Raw genomic sequence first — 14,957 nt, 5'->3', positions numbered from 1 at the left:
GTATCCTTGGTGTGTTTTTAGCTTAACTGTGGGGCGACACAATTAACTTACAGTATTTACAGTTAATTAATCACTGCAAATCTCTTTGTTAGCAAGCACCGTCTCCAAAACGGTAAGCTGTTTCCAGTAATGTTTACAAAACTTTTATGTTTGTGATGTCTCCACTTTCCAAGCATATTGTAAAGACTGTTTTAGAAGAAAAAGAGAAATCATTAGGCAATACAAAAATGTGTGCACATGAATTGTATGTTGCGAAAGTCATTACTTTACCAAGTCTCTGTTTCTGTCTGTTTGTGTTGACCTGTCCAGGTGAGAAGCCATACAAATGCACCTGGGATGGCTGCACGTGGAAGTTTGCCCGCTCTGACGAGCTGACTCGCCACTACCGGAAACACACAGGCGTCAAGCCCTTCAAGTGTGCGGACTGTGACCGCAGCTTCTCGCGCTCAGACCACCTGGCCCTGCACCGACGGAGACACATGCTGGTGTGAGACAGTTACAGGGTGATGATGTCATCAGAAGGAGCATACACACACACTTACACACACACAGTGCCGCCGGGGGAGCAGGGTCTCTCCCTCAATGTGGTTCAGCTGGACTGGACACACACCGCTGTCTGTCTGTGAGGCGGTGGGAAGAGCAGAGTAAAATGCAAAGAAAGGCATCTGTTTGTCCACAGAGAAAAAAAAACAGGGTTGGTTCTGGATCCTCAGTGACTGAGGAGGGTCGGAACTGGAAAATGCTCTTTAATTATCATTTTGGAGTTTTGACGTAAACCTGTCTTTTTTCTCAGCACTGTTCTTAAATGGTTTCATTTTGGAGTTTTTCTCGGAAGGAGTATTGCTCTTCTTCGTTCATTTGGACAGGAACCTTAACCGCAACCGTTCTTCTTGGTGTCTTTGTTTTGGTTATATCGTTCAGAATGGCTGCTTTTCTCGCATCTATAATGTGAAAGAACTGAGGATTGGATGGCTTGATGGAAGGGCTGTGTGCATGTGTGTCTTTGAAGTATAGGGCAGACCAGGGCCTTGCATTGGAAAATGGAATAAACAGACACAGATTCTGGTTCGTCCATGGCGAGTATTGTTTCCCAGTTCACTCCCTATAGCAGCTCCCTGCCTCTCTGTGCTTCAGGACAACCGGCAGCAGAGGGCGCCATCCACTCATTGATTGTACCCGTAATAACTGGTGTGAGTGTTCTCGAATCAGCATTCTAGAATGAGTTGTAGTACCAGTGTTCTAGATTCAGAAGTATCAAAGGCATCCCAGTGGGCCAGTGATATAGAAGCTGTTAAGGGGCGGCGTTAACCCGAAACCCAATGTCAGCAAACCAGCAACTGAGATTAAAGAGTACAGTATATACACAGAGAGCATCAGCAACCTTACTTCTCATTCACATCCACGCATATTACAATACATACAGGTTTAGTATACATGTTTGTTGTTTTTTTTATCCAATGGTTTTTGTTAGCACATGACTCAACTGTATTGCACCTAGAGCTTCTTTGAAACATTTGATTTAAAAAAAACTTTATTGGTGCATTTTGTGCTGTGATTAGCAATCTCATTGGGTAAATCTAGTTTCAATATCGAGACTTTCTTTAGTTTTTTGTTTATTATATCTTGCTGTGTATGCCTGCTTTTGATCAATTACACAAATAAAGATCAATCCACACCTCAATGTGCAATGAACTTTAAAACAAATCAAATTAACATATCTGGCATTTGAAGCACCTTACAGATTGACACCTTATATGACGATTCCATAATGTTCAAGGATTTTGTTTTGTAGCCCTGCTCTTTACAGTGAGAGGGATTGGCATTGTGATCATTTGTGTGTTAGTAGTCTAGAGCTAACACATCTTGGGTTTAGTTAATAATAATATAATATATGCCATTTAGCAGATGTTTTTATCCAAAGCGACTTACAGTCACGCGTGCATACATTTAGATCAGAGGGCTAAGCCACTCGGTTACTCGAGTTCAGTAGAAGAGCAATACATTCGGTAGAGGGAAATGTGTTTGTACCCTTGTTCTGGTTGCTGATGTCATAGACAAATAAGTCCTCAATCACAGACCGATTTCTACAAGTTCCACTTCTTTGTTTCTATTCTATACTACAAATGTCTATATTTCTACAGAACAATATTCTAGGCAAACTCACTTATTTTGGTTACCCCCTCCCTGTAAATTGTGTGGAAAATGTCACATTAATGATTGGTGGTTGAGGGGGAACGGGTTTTTCTAAATGTATCTATGAACAGACCTACACTCTTAGAATAAAATGTTATCTGGAACCTTTGGCTGTCCCCATAGGAGAACCCTTTGAAAAACTATTTTTTTGTTCGAGGAGGGACCCACAAGAGTTCCACCTGGAACCAAAAAGTGTTCTCCTATGGGAAAAGCTTGAATAAACGTTTTGGAACAATTTTTTCTATGAGTGTACAGTGCCAAAATGAAGGAAAAAAAACATAACTTTTCTACATTCTTTATAATGTAATACACTGTAGTACACAATATACACAGACAGTTGGCCCTGTAGCTTTCTATGGCTGGGAGCAGTGTCTTTTTTAATCACACATACACAAATCATGATGTGAGGTCTTCAGATCCAGCTTCAGGTCCACCTTTACTTGTCGTTTGTCATGCACCGATGACAGATACTTATCTACCATGTTCAGTGTTAAGGTTTATTCAACACACTAAAACCACATTTTGATAATTTTCCGTTTGTACATGGAGTAAAAAGACATCTACTCCTATAAAGAGATTTATAGTAAGCCGTATAAAGATTTATGGCTATATATAACTGAGGTATTTCTGAGAAAAAAAACGTGGCTCAACTTTCATTAGTCAGCGCAATGACGTCAACCACTTATATTTTGCATATTGTTTGACATCACCTGCAAACTACCAGTTAAAGGCAATTTATCCAGCCGATTGGAAAGAGATGTCTATGGACATACAAATAGCACTACATAAACCTTTCTGAGATACATGAAAGCAATATCGGCAACTTGTCCTATCACAGCGAAGTTATCAGATTTTCCTTTTTACAATATTGGACATAGATCTGACCTTGTTATCAGCTATTCTCAACAGAATCCCACATGTATGATAATTGTATGTGTTCAAAGTATTTTTGTAGTGCAGTATGAGTATGCTGGATCCCTGCTTACAGTTTCAGGGGCTGATTTCAGAAGGTCAGTAAGTTAAGGTTTTGTCGACTCAAGTGCTTATAGACAAAGTTTTTGAGATTGCAGCATATGCTTAGTGATTTAATAACACACGCATACACCAGTGGTACTGTCCTAATTCAAAACCACATCCTTACCGGAACAAAGAAATATTTATCAGAAACATATTATGCCGAATTTGTCTCTCTCCTTTTGGTTTTCTGAAGTATTATAATATATGTCATATTATGTTGTTATATGTTGTTTGTGTACATGTGAATATTTCGTTGGCCTTTTTTGGCCCGAGCATATCATCGGCAACTTGTTTGTTATGAAGTATCATTTTAAAATTATTTCATTAATGAAGTCCATTTATACATAGTCATAATTTTAAACATTTTATTATTCATATGCTGTACTTTTCTGAAATGAGGGGCACTTCATCTTGCATTTAACGATTTTCTGTAAAAATATATATATTTTGAAATGTTTTAATATATGTGATAGTGGGAATAAAAATGATAACTCTGTTCTACAGCCTGTATATACATTTGAAAATAGGGCTTTGATTATTAGATACAAGGGAATACATTTATATATGTAAAGTATTTTTCAGAGATGCTAATTTATCTGATTTGATATACAGTAAAATGGGGCTATTGATTCTAAACAGTTTTGTTATCTAAAATACTCATATAAATGATCAAATCTGATGTCAGAAATGTGCATTTTGGTTTGTGATTTTCTTCTTTCTCAAAACAAGAGAATGTTTTCATATAAATATAGTCAATATGATAATTGCTTTTATAAATTGATCAAACTTTTAATGTCTTTCTCTACCCAGCCATGTTGAGTTGAAGAATATTACAATTACAAGTACAGATTCATATCAACGTTTATCCAAATTCTACATATATTTTCTTTAAATTGAACTTGAAAGTTATAACTAATATTTAGCATGTGTACACAGAGGCGTATTGTATGCATGCATTACCACTCCCCTTTGGCATAATAAAACGTTTTACGAACGTTTTTTAATTATTTAACGGTAAGCAGGGTCAAAGTTATGCAATAATGAATAGTGCCTCCTATCACAGCGAATCTCTGAAAATCATGCACATAAACTATTTCACAACTAACACGTATCATATACATTCAAATATAAACCCTTGAATTGATACTCAGACAGAGATGTATTTGTAAAACATAAAACTCTGAGACCATTTTGGAAAAACCCAGACTCCCATTGTTCAGTTTATTTTCAATGCACTGAGCCTTACCCCATCTTTTCAATACAGTATCCTCAAATGTCAGCCTTTAACATGCTGTATGTTTGTCCCATGAAAGCTGCATATTATTTGTATGGATGTATTTACAATATAAACTTCACTTAGGGAATGTAATTATTTTATCATTATCGTATCATTTGGGTTTTGACCTCTCCGACACTGGTCATTGGTGCAACTACTTCGTTTTTTTCATAATCAGCCACACCCTACTGCAGTGTGCGAAATCACAGAAGAGAGTGAAAGACATTTGAATTACCTGATTGAATTTATTGCGGTTCGCAGGGAATGCTGTATTGAATATGTAAAGGCCGGAATACCAACCCTTGGGGAGCGCCCTTTGAAAGAATTCTGATTACACTTCTGTATCCGTTCAATATTTCTTTAATTTCTGTATCAATTCTGTGTTTGTTTTATCTCTGTTTTTGAAGAATTACGTAGTGATGCCAATGCCTTCGTTTCAAGTTTACTGCTATTACGTACAGTAATTGTTGTTCCTGTATTCATGTAAAGCGACTATATTGTAAATGTATTCAGAGCTTTTCATTCTTACCGTAAAATTGTGATATGCCCCACAATGCTTCAAAGGGAGTCGTTAGCTCAAGGAATTCTGGGAACTAATTCGGAATCCCAATGTTTTTCAAAGGTTGAAAGAGGTTCAAAGGTTTTTCTTCTGTTCTTTCTTTCTGTTTTACAAAAGTTGTCTAAATATTCTGTCAATGCTTTTTGCTTTTATCTTTGTATTTTTTCGTATGGATGGAGCTGTGAAATTAAATTAAACCGAGTTGAAACATATACATGTATATGAATTAGGCATGAAGGTTAATAAAGTTGCATTTTGTATGTAACATGTTTGTACCAGAACTCATTTAGACTGTGTTGTTGCTAGTATGTGATTTTGGTTTCACTAGCAGATTTGAGTGCTATACTCACATTCGCTGGAATTCAGAAACCTAAGCTTGTCCTGGAACGTAAGGATAAGATGAGCCAGGATCTTTGGCGGGCATTCAATCATCTATCCAAGTGTGTATACCGTAAGGGCACTTTGCTAGGCTTTGATATGGCAATACAAACAACAATTCCCCTATACTTAGTGTATGCATCCCATAGGCTTATCAATGATATGAGGTGATTTTCATGATAGTGTCCAACACAATTAGTTTTCGCTGATCCCTCCACATACTGAAATGTTTCCCCTCTTGGTGACAGGTGGAACTTAGGAGCGGCTCCGGCCGCAGATCCAGGGCAACCACCACATAGTTGGTTGAAGTCCTGAACAAGTCTCGGGTCCAGGATGTCTCGGGCAGGCATCCACGCCCGCTCCTAGCCCTTCCAGTCCACCAGGTACTGCAAGGTGCCCCAGACCCGACAAGCTTCCAGCAGACGCCAGACTGTGTAGGCCGGGCGGCCGTCAACAAGTCGAGGGGGCGGAAGGGCATGTGTGGGGGGAGAAGGGACTGGTTCTTAACAGTTTGATATGGGAAAAGTGGAAGGATGGACAGACTCTCAATGACCTGGGGAGCTGGAGACAATAGGTGACCAGGTAGATGCGACTCAGGATCCTGAATGGTCCTACGTAGAACTGGGCGAGCTTCCGAGAATCCACTTTTAAAAGAGGGTCACGCTCTGGTCCAGGTGCGGCAACAATGTTGAATGAACGCCTTTGCTGAGGGCACCCCCGCTTCGGCCTCTTGTTCAGGAAACAGGAGGGGGGGGACTTCTCCAGCCCCCTGGTTGACCCACTCTGCCCATTCAGCTATTGGTGGAACTCAGAGGAGAGACTCACCTACGCCTCCAACAGGGAGCATAAGGCTTTCCAATACCACGCAACGAACTGGCGGCCACGGGTTGAGACAATGTCCTGGGGGAAACTGTGTGTTCGAAAGACATGGTTAATCATGAGATTGGCTGTCTCCTTGACTGAGGTAGGGCATGGCGATGAAATCGGCTGCCTTGGAGAACTGATCGACGACCACCAGGATAGTGATTAGCCCTTGGGATGGAGGTAACCCAGCCGATCGCTATCGTGAGGACTTTCTTTGGGCACAGGTGGAGCAGGCCATAACGAAGGATCTAACATCCTCAATCGTGTTGGGCCATCAGAATTTCCGCCTCAGGAACTCAAGTGTCCAATTAACCCCTGGATGCCCAACTAATTTAGAGGAATGTCATCAATCAATCAATTTTATTTATAAAGCCTTTCTTACATCAGCTGATATCACAAAGTGCTGTAAAAGAAACCCAGCCTAAAACCCCAAACAGCAAACAATGCAGGTGTAGAAGCACAGTGGCTAAGAAAAACTCCCTAGAAAGGCCAGAACCTAGGAAGAAACCTAGAGAGGAACCAGGCTATGAGGGGTGGCCAGTCCTCTTCTGGCTGTGCCGGGTGGAGATTATATCAGAACATGGCCAAGATGTTCAAATGTTCATAGATGACCAGCAGGGTCAAATAATAATAATCACAGTGGTTGTCGAGGGTGCAACAGGTCAGCACCTCAGGAGTAAATGTCAGTTAGCTTTTCATAGCCGATCATTCAGAGTATCTCTACCGCTCCTGCTGTCTCTAGAGAGTTGAAAAAAGCAGGTCTGGGTCAGGTAACACGTCCGGTGAACAGGTCAGGGTTCCAGAGCCGCAGGCAGAACAGTTGAAACTGGAGCAGCAGCACGGCCAGGTGGACTGGGGACAGCAAGGAGTCAGTAGGCCAAGTAGTCCTGGAACATGGTCCTAGGGCTCAGGTCACCTGAGACAGAGGAAGAAAGAGAGAAAGAAAGAAAGAAAAAAAGAGAGAGATAATTAGAGAGAGCATACTTAAATTCACACAGGACACCGGATAAGACAGGATAAATACTCCAGATATAACAGACTGACCCTAGCCCCCTGACACATAAACTACTGCAGCATAAATACTGGTGGCTGAGACAAGAGGGGTCGGGAGACACTGTGGTCCCCGTCCGACGATACCTCCGGACCGGGACAAACAGGCTGGATATAACCCCACCCACTTTGCCTAAGCCCACACCATTAGAAGGATATCTTCAACCACTAACTTACCATCCTGAGACAAGGCCGAGTACAGCCCAGGAAGATCTCCGCCACGGCACAACCCAAGGGGGGTGCCAACCCGGACAGGAAAATCACATCAGTGACTCAACCCACTCAAGTGTCGCACCACTCCTAGGGATGGCATGGAAGAGCACCAGTAAGCCAGTGACTCAGCCCCTGTAATAGGGTTAGAGGCAGAGAATCCCAGTGGAGAGAGGGGAGCCAGCCAGGCAGAGAGAGCAAGGGCGGTTTGTTGCTCCAGTGCTTTTCTGTTCACCTACACACTCCTGGGCTAGACTACACTCAATCATAGGACCTACTGAAGAGATGAGTCTTCAATAAAGACTTAAAGGTCAAGATGGAGTCTGTATCTCTCACATGGATAGGCAGACCATTCCATAAAAATGGAGGTCTATAGGAGAAAGCCCTGCCTCCAGCTGTTTGCTTCGAAATTCTAGGGATAGTAAAGATGCCTGCGTCTTGTGACCGTAGCGTATGTGTAGGTATGTACGGCAGGACCAAATCGGAAAGATTGGTAGGAGCAAGCCCATGTAATGCTTTGTAGGTTAGCAGTAAAACCTTGACTGAAGTTTATTTAGTGCTTTATCCGGGTAGACGGAGGTAGAGCATTGCAGTCTAACCTAGAAGTGACAAAAGCATGGATTAATATTTTTGCATCATTTTTGTACAGAAAGTTTCTTATTTTTGCAATGTTACGTAGATGGAAAAAAGCAGTCCTTGAAACAGTCTTGATATGTTCGTCAAAAGAGAGATCAGGGTTCAGAGTAACGCTGAGGTCCTTCACAGTTTTATTTGAGACGACTGTACAACCATCAAGATTAATTGTCAGATTCAACAGAAGCATCTCTGTTTTGTCTGAGTTTAAAAGTAGAAAATTTGCCGCCATCCACTTCCTTATGTCTGAAACACAGGCTTCCAGGGAGGGCAATTTTGGGGCTTCACCATGTTTCATCAAAATGTACAGCTGTGTGTCATCCGCATAGCAGTGAAAGTTAACATTATGTTTCCTAATGACATCACCAAGAGGAAAAATATATAGTGAAAACAATAGTGGTCCTTAAATGGAACCAGCTTTTTCAAAAAAAATTGAGAGGAATGGGAGATTCGATATAGGCCGATAGTTTTTTATATTTTCTGGGTCAAGGTTTGGCTTTTCAAGAGAGGCTTTATTACTGAAACTTTTTGTGAGTTTGGTACACATCCGGTGGATAGAGACCCGTTTATTATGTTCAACATAGGAGGTGCAAGCACAGGAAGCAACTCTTTCAGTAGTTTAGTTGGAATAGGGTCCAGTATGCAGCTTGAAGGTTTAGAGGCCATGATTATTTTCATCAATGTGTCAAGAGATATAGTACTAAAAAACTTGAGTGTCTCCCTTGATCGTAGGTCCTGTCAGAGTTGTGCAGACTCAGGACAACTGAGCTTTGGAAGAATACGCAGATTTATAGACTAGTCCGTAATTTGCTTTCTAATGATGATGATATTTTCCTCAAAGAAGTTCATGAATATATCACTGCTGAAGTGAAAGCCATCCTCTCTTGCGGAATTTTTAGTTAGCTTTGAGAAAGATATATATTTTTTGGGGGGATTGTTCCAATTTTCCTCAATTAAGTTGGAAAAATAGGATGACAGAGCAGCAGTGAGGGCTCTTCGATACTGCACGGTACTGTCTTTCCAAGCTGGTCGGAAGACTTCCAGTTTGGTGTAGCGCCATTTCCGTTCCAAGTTTCTGGAAGCTTGCTTCAGAGCTCAGGTATTTTCTGTATACCAGGGAGCTAGTTTCTTCTGACAAATGTTTTTTGTTTTTAGAGGTGCGACTGTATCTAGGGTATTGCGCAAGGTTAAATTGAGTTCCTCAGTTAGGTGGTTAACTGATTTTTGTACTCTGACGTCCTTGGGTAGGCGGAGGAAGTCTGGAAGGGCATCTAGGAATCTTTGGATTGTCCGAGAATTTATAGCACGACTTTTTGTGATCCTTGGTTGGGGTCTGAGCAGATTATTTGTTGCGATTGCAAACGTAATAAAATTGTGATCCGAAAGTCCAGGATTATGAGGAAAAACATTAACTTCTTATGGCTGGGGGCAGTATTGAGTAGCTTGGATGAATAAGGTGCCCAGAGTAAACTGCCTGCTACTCATGCCCAGTTGCTAATATATGCATATTATTAGTATATTTGGATAGAAAACACTCTGAAGTTTCTAAAACTGTTTGAATGAAGTCTGTGAGTATAACAGTAATCATATGGCAGGCAAAAACCTGAGAAAAAATCCAACCAGGAAGTGGGAAATCTGAGGTTTGTAGGTTTTCAACTCATTGCCTATCGAAGATACAGTGGGATATTTGTCATGTTGCACTTCCTAAGGCTTCCACTAGATGTCAACAGTCTTTAGAATCTTGTTTGATGCATCTACTGTGAAGGAGGGGGGAATGAGGGCTCTTTGAGTCAGGGCTCTGACAGAGTGCCATTAGCTGACCAAGCGCGTTCACGTGAGAGAGTTAGCTTGCGTTCATTGCATTTCTGAAGACAAAGGAATTGCCCGCGTGTCGGGAGTTTGGATTGTGTACTGAACACACAAACAAAAAGGAGGTATTTGGACATAAATTATGGACTTTATCGAACAAAATAAACATTTATTGTGGAACTGGGATTCCTGGGAGTGCATTCTAATGAAGATCATCGAAGGTAAGTGAATATTTATAATGCTATTCTGACATCTGTTGACTCCACAACATGGCGGATATCTTCATGGCTTGTTTGGGCTCTGAGCACTGTACTCAGATTATAGCATGGTGTGCTTTTTCCGTAAAGTTTTTTTGAAATCTGACACAGCGGTTGCATTAAGGAGAGGTTTATCTAAAGTTCCATGTATAATACTTGTATCTCTTATCAATGTTTATTATGAGTATTTCTGTAAATTGATGTGGCTCTCTGCAAAATCACAGTGCAGTTAGATTAACAAGAATTTAGGCTTTCAACCGATATAAGACACTTGTATGTACCTAAATGTTTAACATCCATAATTTGTATGATTATTTATTAGAATTGCAAGCCCTCCAGTTTCACGGGAAGTTGTCCCGCTAGTGTGACGCCTAGCCTGATTGAGTTTTTGTCACACAATAGCACATAAGGTCAATGTTGAATTACTTTACAAATTAATAAAAAATGAAAAGTTGAAATGTCTTGAGTCAATAAGTATTCAACCCCTTTATTATAGTGAGCCTAAATAATTTCAGGAGTAAAAATATGCTTAATAAGTCACTTAATACAGTTGAAGTCGGAAGTTTACATACACTTAGGTTGCACTTAACTTGTTTTTCAACCACTCCACAAACTTCTTGTTAACAAACTATAGTTTTGGCAAGTCGGTTAGGACATCTATTTTGTGCATGACACAAGTAATTCTTCCAACAATTGTTTACAGACAGATTATTTCACTGTATCACATATCCAGTGGTCAGAAGTTTACATTCATTAAGTTGACTGTGCCTTTAAACAGCTTGGAAAATTCCAGAAAATGATGTCATGGCTTTAGAAGCTTCTGATAGGCTAATTGACATGATTTGAGTCAATTGGAGGTGTATCTGTGGATGTATTTCAAGGCCCACGTTCAAACTCAGTCCCTCTTTGCTTGACATCATGGGAAAATCTAAAGAAATCAGCCAAGACCTCCACAAGTCTGGTTCATCCCTGGGAGCAATTTCCAAATGCCTAAAGATACCACGTTCATCTGTACAAACAATAGTATGCAAGTATAAACACCGCTCAGGAAGGAGATACGTTCTGTCTCCTAGAGATGAACGTACTTTGGTGCGAAAAGTGTAAATCATTCCCAGAACAACAGCAAAGGACCTTGTGAAGATGCTGGAGAAAACAGGTAAAAAAGTATCTACAGTATATCCACAGTAAAACGAGTCCTATGTCGACATAACTTTAAAGGCTGCTCAGCAAGGAAAAAGCCACTGCTCCAAAACCGCCATATAAAAGCCAAACTATGGTTTGCAACTGCACATGGGGACAAAGATCGTACTTTTTGGAGAAATGTCCTCTAGTCTGATGAAACAAAAATAGAACTGTTTGGCCAAAATGACCATCTTTATGTTTGGAGGGAAAAGGGGGAAGCTTGCAAGCCGAAGAACACCATCCCAACCGTGAAGCACGGGGGTGGCAGCATCATGTTGTGAGGGTGCTTTGCTGCAGGAGGGACTGGTGCACTTCACAAAATAGATGGCATCACGAGGAAGGAAAATTTTGTGGACATATTGAAGCAACATCTCAAGACATCAGTCAGGAAGTTAAAGCTTGGTCACAAATGGGTCTTCCAAATGGACAATGACCCCAAGCATACTTCCAAAATTGTGGCAAAATGAATTAAGGTCAACATAGTCAAGGTATTGGAGTGGCCATCACAAAGCCCTGACCTCAATCCTATAGAAAATTTGTGGGCATTACTGAAAAAGCGTGTGTGAGCAAGGAGGCCTACAAATCTGATTCAGTTACACCAGTTCTGTCGGGAGGAATGGGCCAAAATTCACCCAACTTATTGTGGCAAGCTTGTGGAAGGCTATCCGAAACGTTTGACCCAAGTTAAACAATTTAAAGGCAATGCTACCAAATACTAATTGAGTGTATGTGAACTTCTCACCCACTGGGAATGTGATGAAAGAAATAAAAGCTGAAATAAATCATTCTCTCTACTATTATTCTGACATTTCACATTCTTAAAATAAAGTGGTGATCCTAACTGACCTAAGACAGGGAATTTGTACTCGGATTAAATGTCAGGATTTTTTTTAAACTGAGTTTAAATGTATTTGGCTAAGGTGTATGTAAATGTCCGACTTCAACTGTATGTTTCATGGACTCACTCTGTGTGCAATAATGACTACCTCACCCCTGTACCCCACACATACAATTATCTGTAAGGTCCCTCAGTCGAGCAGTGAATTTCAAACACAGATTCAACCACAAAGACCAGGGAGGTTTTCCAGTGCCTCACAAAGAATGACACCAGTAGGTAGACGGGTAAAAAAAAAAAAGAAGCTTACATTGAATAACCCTTTGAGAATGGTGAAGTTATGAATTACCCTTTGGATGGTGTATCAATACACCTGGTCACTATAAAGATACAGGCATCCTTCCTAGCTCAGTTGCCAGAGAGGAAGGAAACCGCTCAGGGATTTCACCTGTAGGCCAATAGTGACATTAAAACAGTTACAGAGTGTAATGGCTATGATAGGAGAAAACTGAGGATGGATCAACAACATTGTAGTTATTCCCAAATTCTAACCTGACAGAGTGAAAAAAAGAAGGAAGCCTGTACAGAATAAAAAATATTCCAAAACATGCAATAAGGCACTAAAGAAAAACTACAAAATGTGGCAAAGGAACTAACTTTATGTTCTGAATATAAAGTGTTATGTTTGGGACAAATCCAACACAACACAGCACTGAGTACCACTGTTCATATTTTCGAGCACGGTGGTGTCTGCATCATATTATGGGTATGCTTGTAAGGGTTGGGTAGGTTAATTTCTAAATGTAATCCATTACAGATACTAGTTACTGTCCAAAATTGTAATCAGTAATGTACATTTTGGATTTCACAAACTCACTAACATAACCTGATTACATCCAGTTACTTTTAGATTACTTTCGCCTTAAGAGGCATTAGAAAAAAACAAAAATGTATGTTACCAATTGAATCTATTGCAGGATGAATCAATGTTAAAGTTTACATAACTGGCCATATATGGATGTTAAATTTTACTTTATGGATTGGTTGTCTAGGCTTCTTCTAACCCATCGCTTTCTACTACATATAATAATATGACTAAATTATATATACATTAATATATATAATACAGTCCAAAAATGGATGTAGCAACTACAGATTGCCCCTTTATGTCTATTAAAAGTGTATGAGTTTGAGCATGTGTCCATTAGGCCTATTGATAAAAAATGTTATCAGCATGAATTAGATTGAGCAATAAAAGACCCACTCATAGGCTGGGATCCACGCTATGCAGCTGTTGCAAGAATGTATTTTTCACTGGCTGTCCACTGGTTTCAAAAACAATGATTGATAGGCAGCTTAAACCTCTTGAAGATACAGTATATACATATGAGATGGGTAATGCAAGATATGTAGACATTATTAAAGTGACAAGTGTTCCATTTATTAAAATGTCCAGTGATTTCAAGTCTATGTATATAGGAAGCAGCCTCTATGTGCTAGTGATGGCTATTTAACAGTCTTACGGCCTTGAGATAGATGCTGTTTTTCAGTCTCCTCAATCCCAGCTTTGATGCACATGTACTGACCTCGCCTTCTGGATGATAGCGGGGTGAACAGGCAGTTCCTCGGGTGGTTGTTGTCCTTGATGATCTTTTTGGCCTTCCTGTGACATCGGGTGCTGTAGGTGTCCTGGAGGGAAGGTAGTTCCTTCATCCTTCTGGAGAGCCCTGCGGTTGCGGGAGGTGCAGTTGCCGTACCAAGCGGTGATACAGCCTGACAGGATCCTCTCGATTGTGCATCTGCAAAAGTTTGTGAGGGTTTTGGATGACAGGCCAATTGTCTTCATCTTCCTGAGGTTGAAAGGCGCTGTTGCGCCTTCTTCACGACACTGTCTGTGTGGGTGGACCATTTCAGTTCGTCTGTGATGTGTACGCCCAGGAACTTAAAACTTTCCACGTTCTCCAATCCTGTCCCTTCGAAGTGGAAAGGGGGGTGCTCCCTCTGCTGTTTCCTGAAGTCCACGATCATCTCCTTTGTTTTGTTGACGTTGATTGAGAGGTTGTTTTCCTGACACCACACTCCGAGGTCCCTCACCTCCTCCATGTAGGCTGTCTCATCGTTGTTGGTTATCAAGCCCACCACTGTTGTGTCGTCTGCAAACTTGATGATTGAGTTGGAGACCTGAGCCAACTCCTCGTGCTTACCGACTGGAGAAGTGTGGTACTGGTCATGCACCGTGTTATGCGGAGGAGCGCATGGTGTCTCCAGTGCGCGTTCACAGCCCGGTGCGCTACATCCCAGCTCCCCGCATCTGCCGGGCTAGGGTGAGCATCCAACCAGGACAGGTTGTGCAGGCTCTAAGATCGAGACCTCCAGTGCACCTCCACGGCCCAGTGTATCCGGTGCCTCTGCCAAGGACAAAGCCTCCTGTATGTCTCTCCAGCCTGGTGAGTCCGGTGCCTGCTGCCAGAACTAGTTCTCCTGTATGTCTCCCCAGCCTGGTGAGTCCTGTGCCTGCTGCCAGAACCAGGCCTCCTGTATGTCTCCCCAGCCTGGTGAGCCCTGCGGCAGCTCCACGTACCAGACTGCCCATACGTCTCCTCACTCCAGTGATAATCCATGGCAAGAAGCCTCCAGTGATGACCCATGGCACAAAGCCTCCAGTGATTATCCATGGCACGAAGCCTCCAGTGA

At 41.3% G+C, this 14,957-nt stretch overlaps 1 protein-coding gene across 1 annotated transcript in view; it reads left to right on the top strand.

Annotated features, from left to right (window-relative positions):
* The window catches only part of LOC139539152 (Krueppel-like factor 12), a 166,141-nt gene extending 160,831 nt beyond the window's left edge, over window positions 1-5,310 (top strand). The window contains exon 6 of the mRNA XM_071341975.1: window positions 310-5,310. Within this exon, the coding sequence (XP_071198076.1) occupies window positions 310-491 (182 nt within the window). The 3' untranslated portion in view covers window positions 492-5,310. The remainder of the gene's footprint in view (window positions 1-309) is intronic.
* The last annotated feature ends 9,647 nt before the right edge of the window (window positions 5,311-14,957 follow it).

This window comes from Salvelinus alpinus, chromosome 14 (assembly GCF_045679555.1).
Source record: "Salvelinus alpinus chromosome 14, SLU_Salpinus.1, whole genome shotgun sequence".
In the NCBI taxonomy this organism is placed as follows: Eukaryota; Metazoa; Chordata; class Actinopteri; order Salmoniformes; family Salmonidae; genus Salvelinus; species Salvelinus alpinus.
The sequence above is the reverse complement of the archived record's forward strand: the minus strand, read 5'-3'. Positions and strand labels throughout refer to the sequence as shown.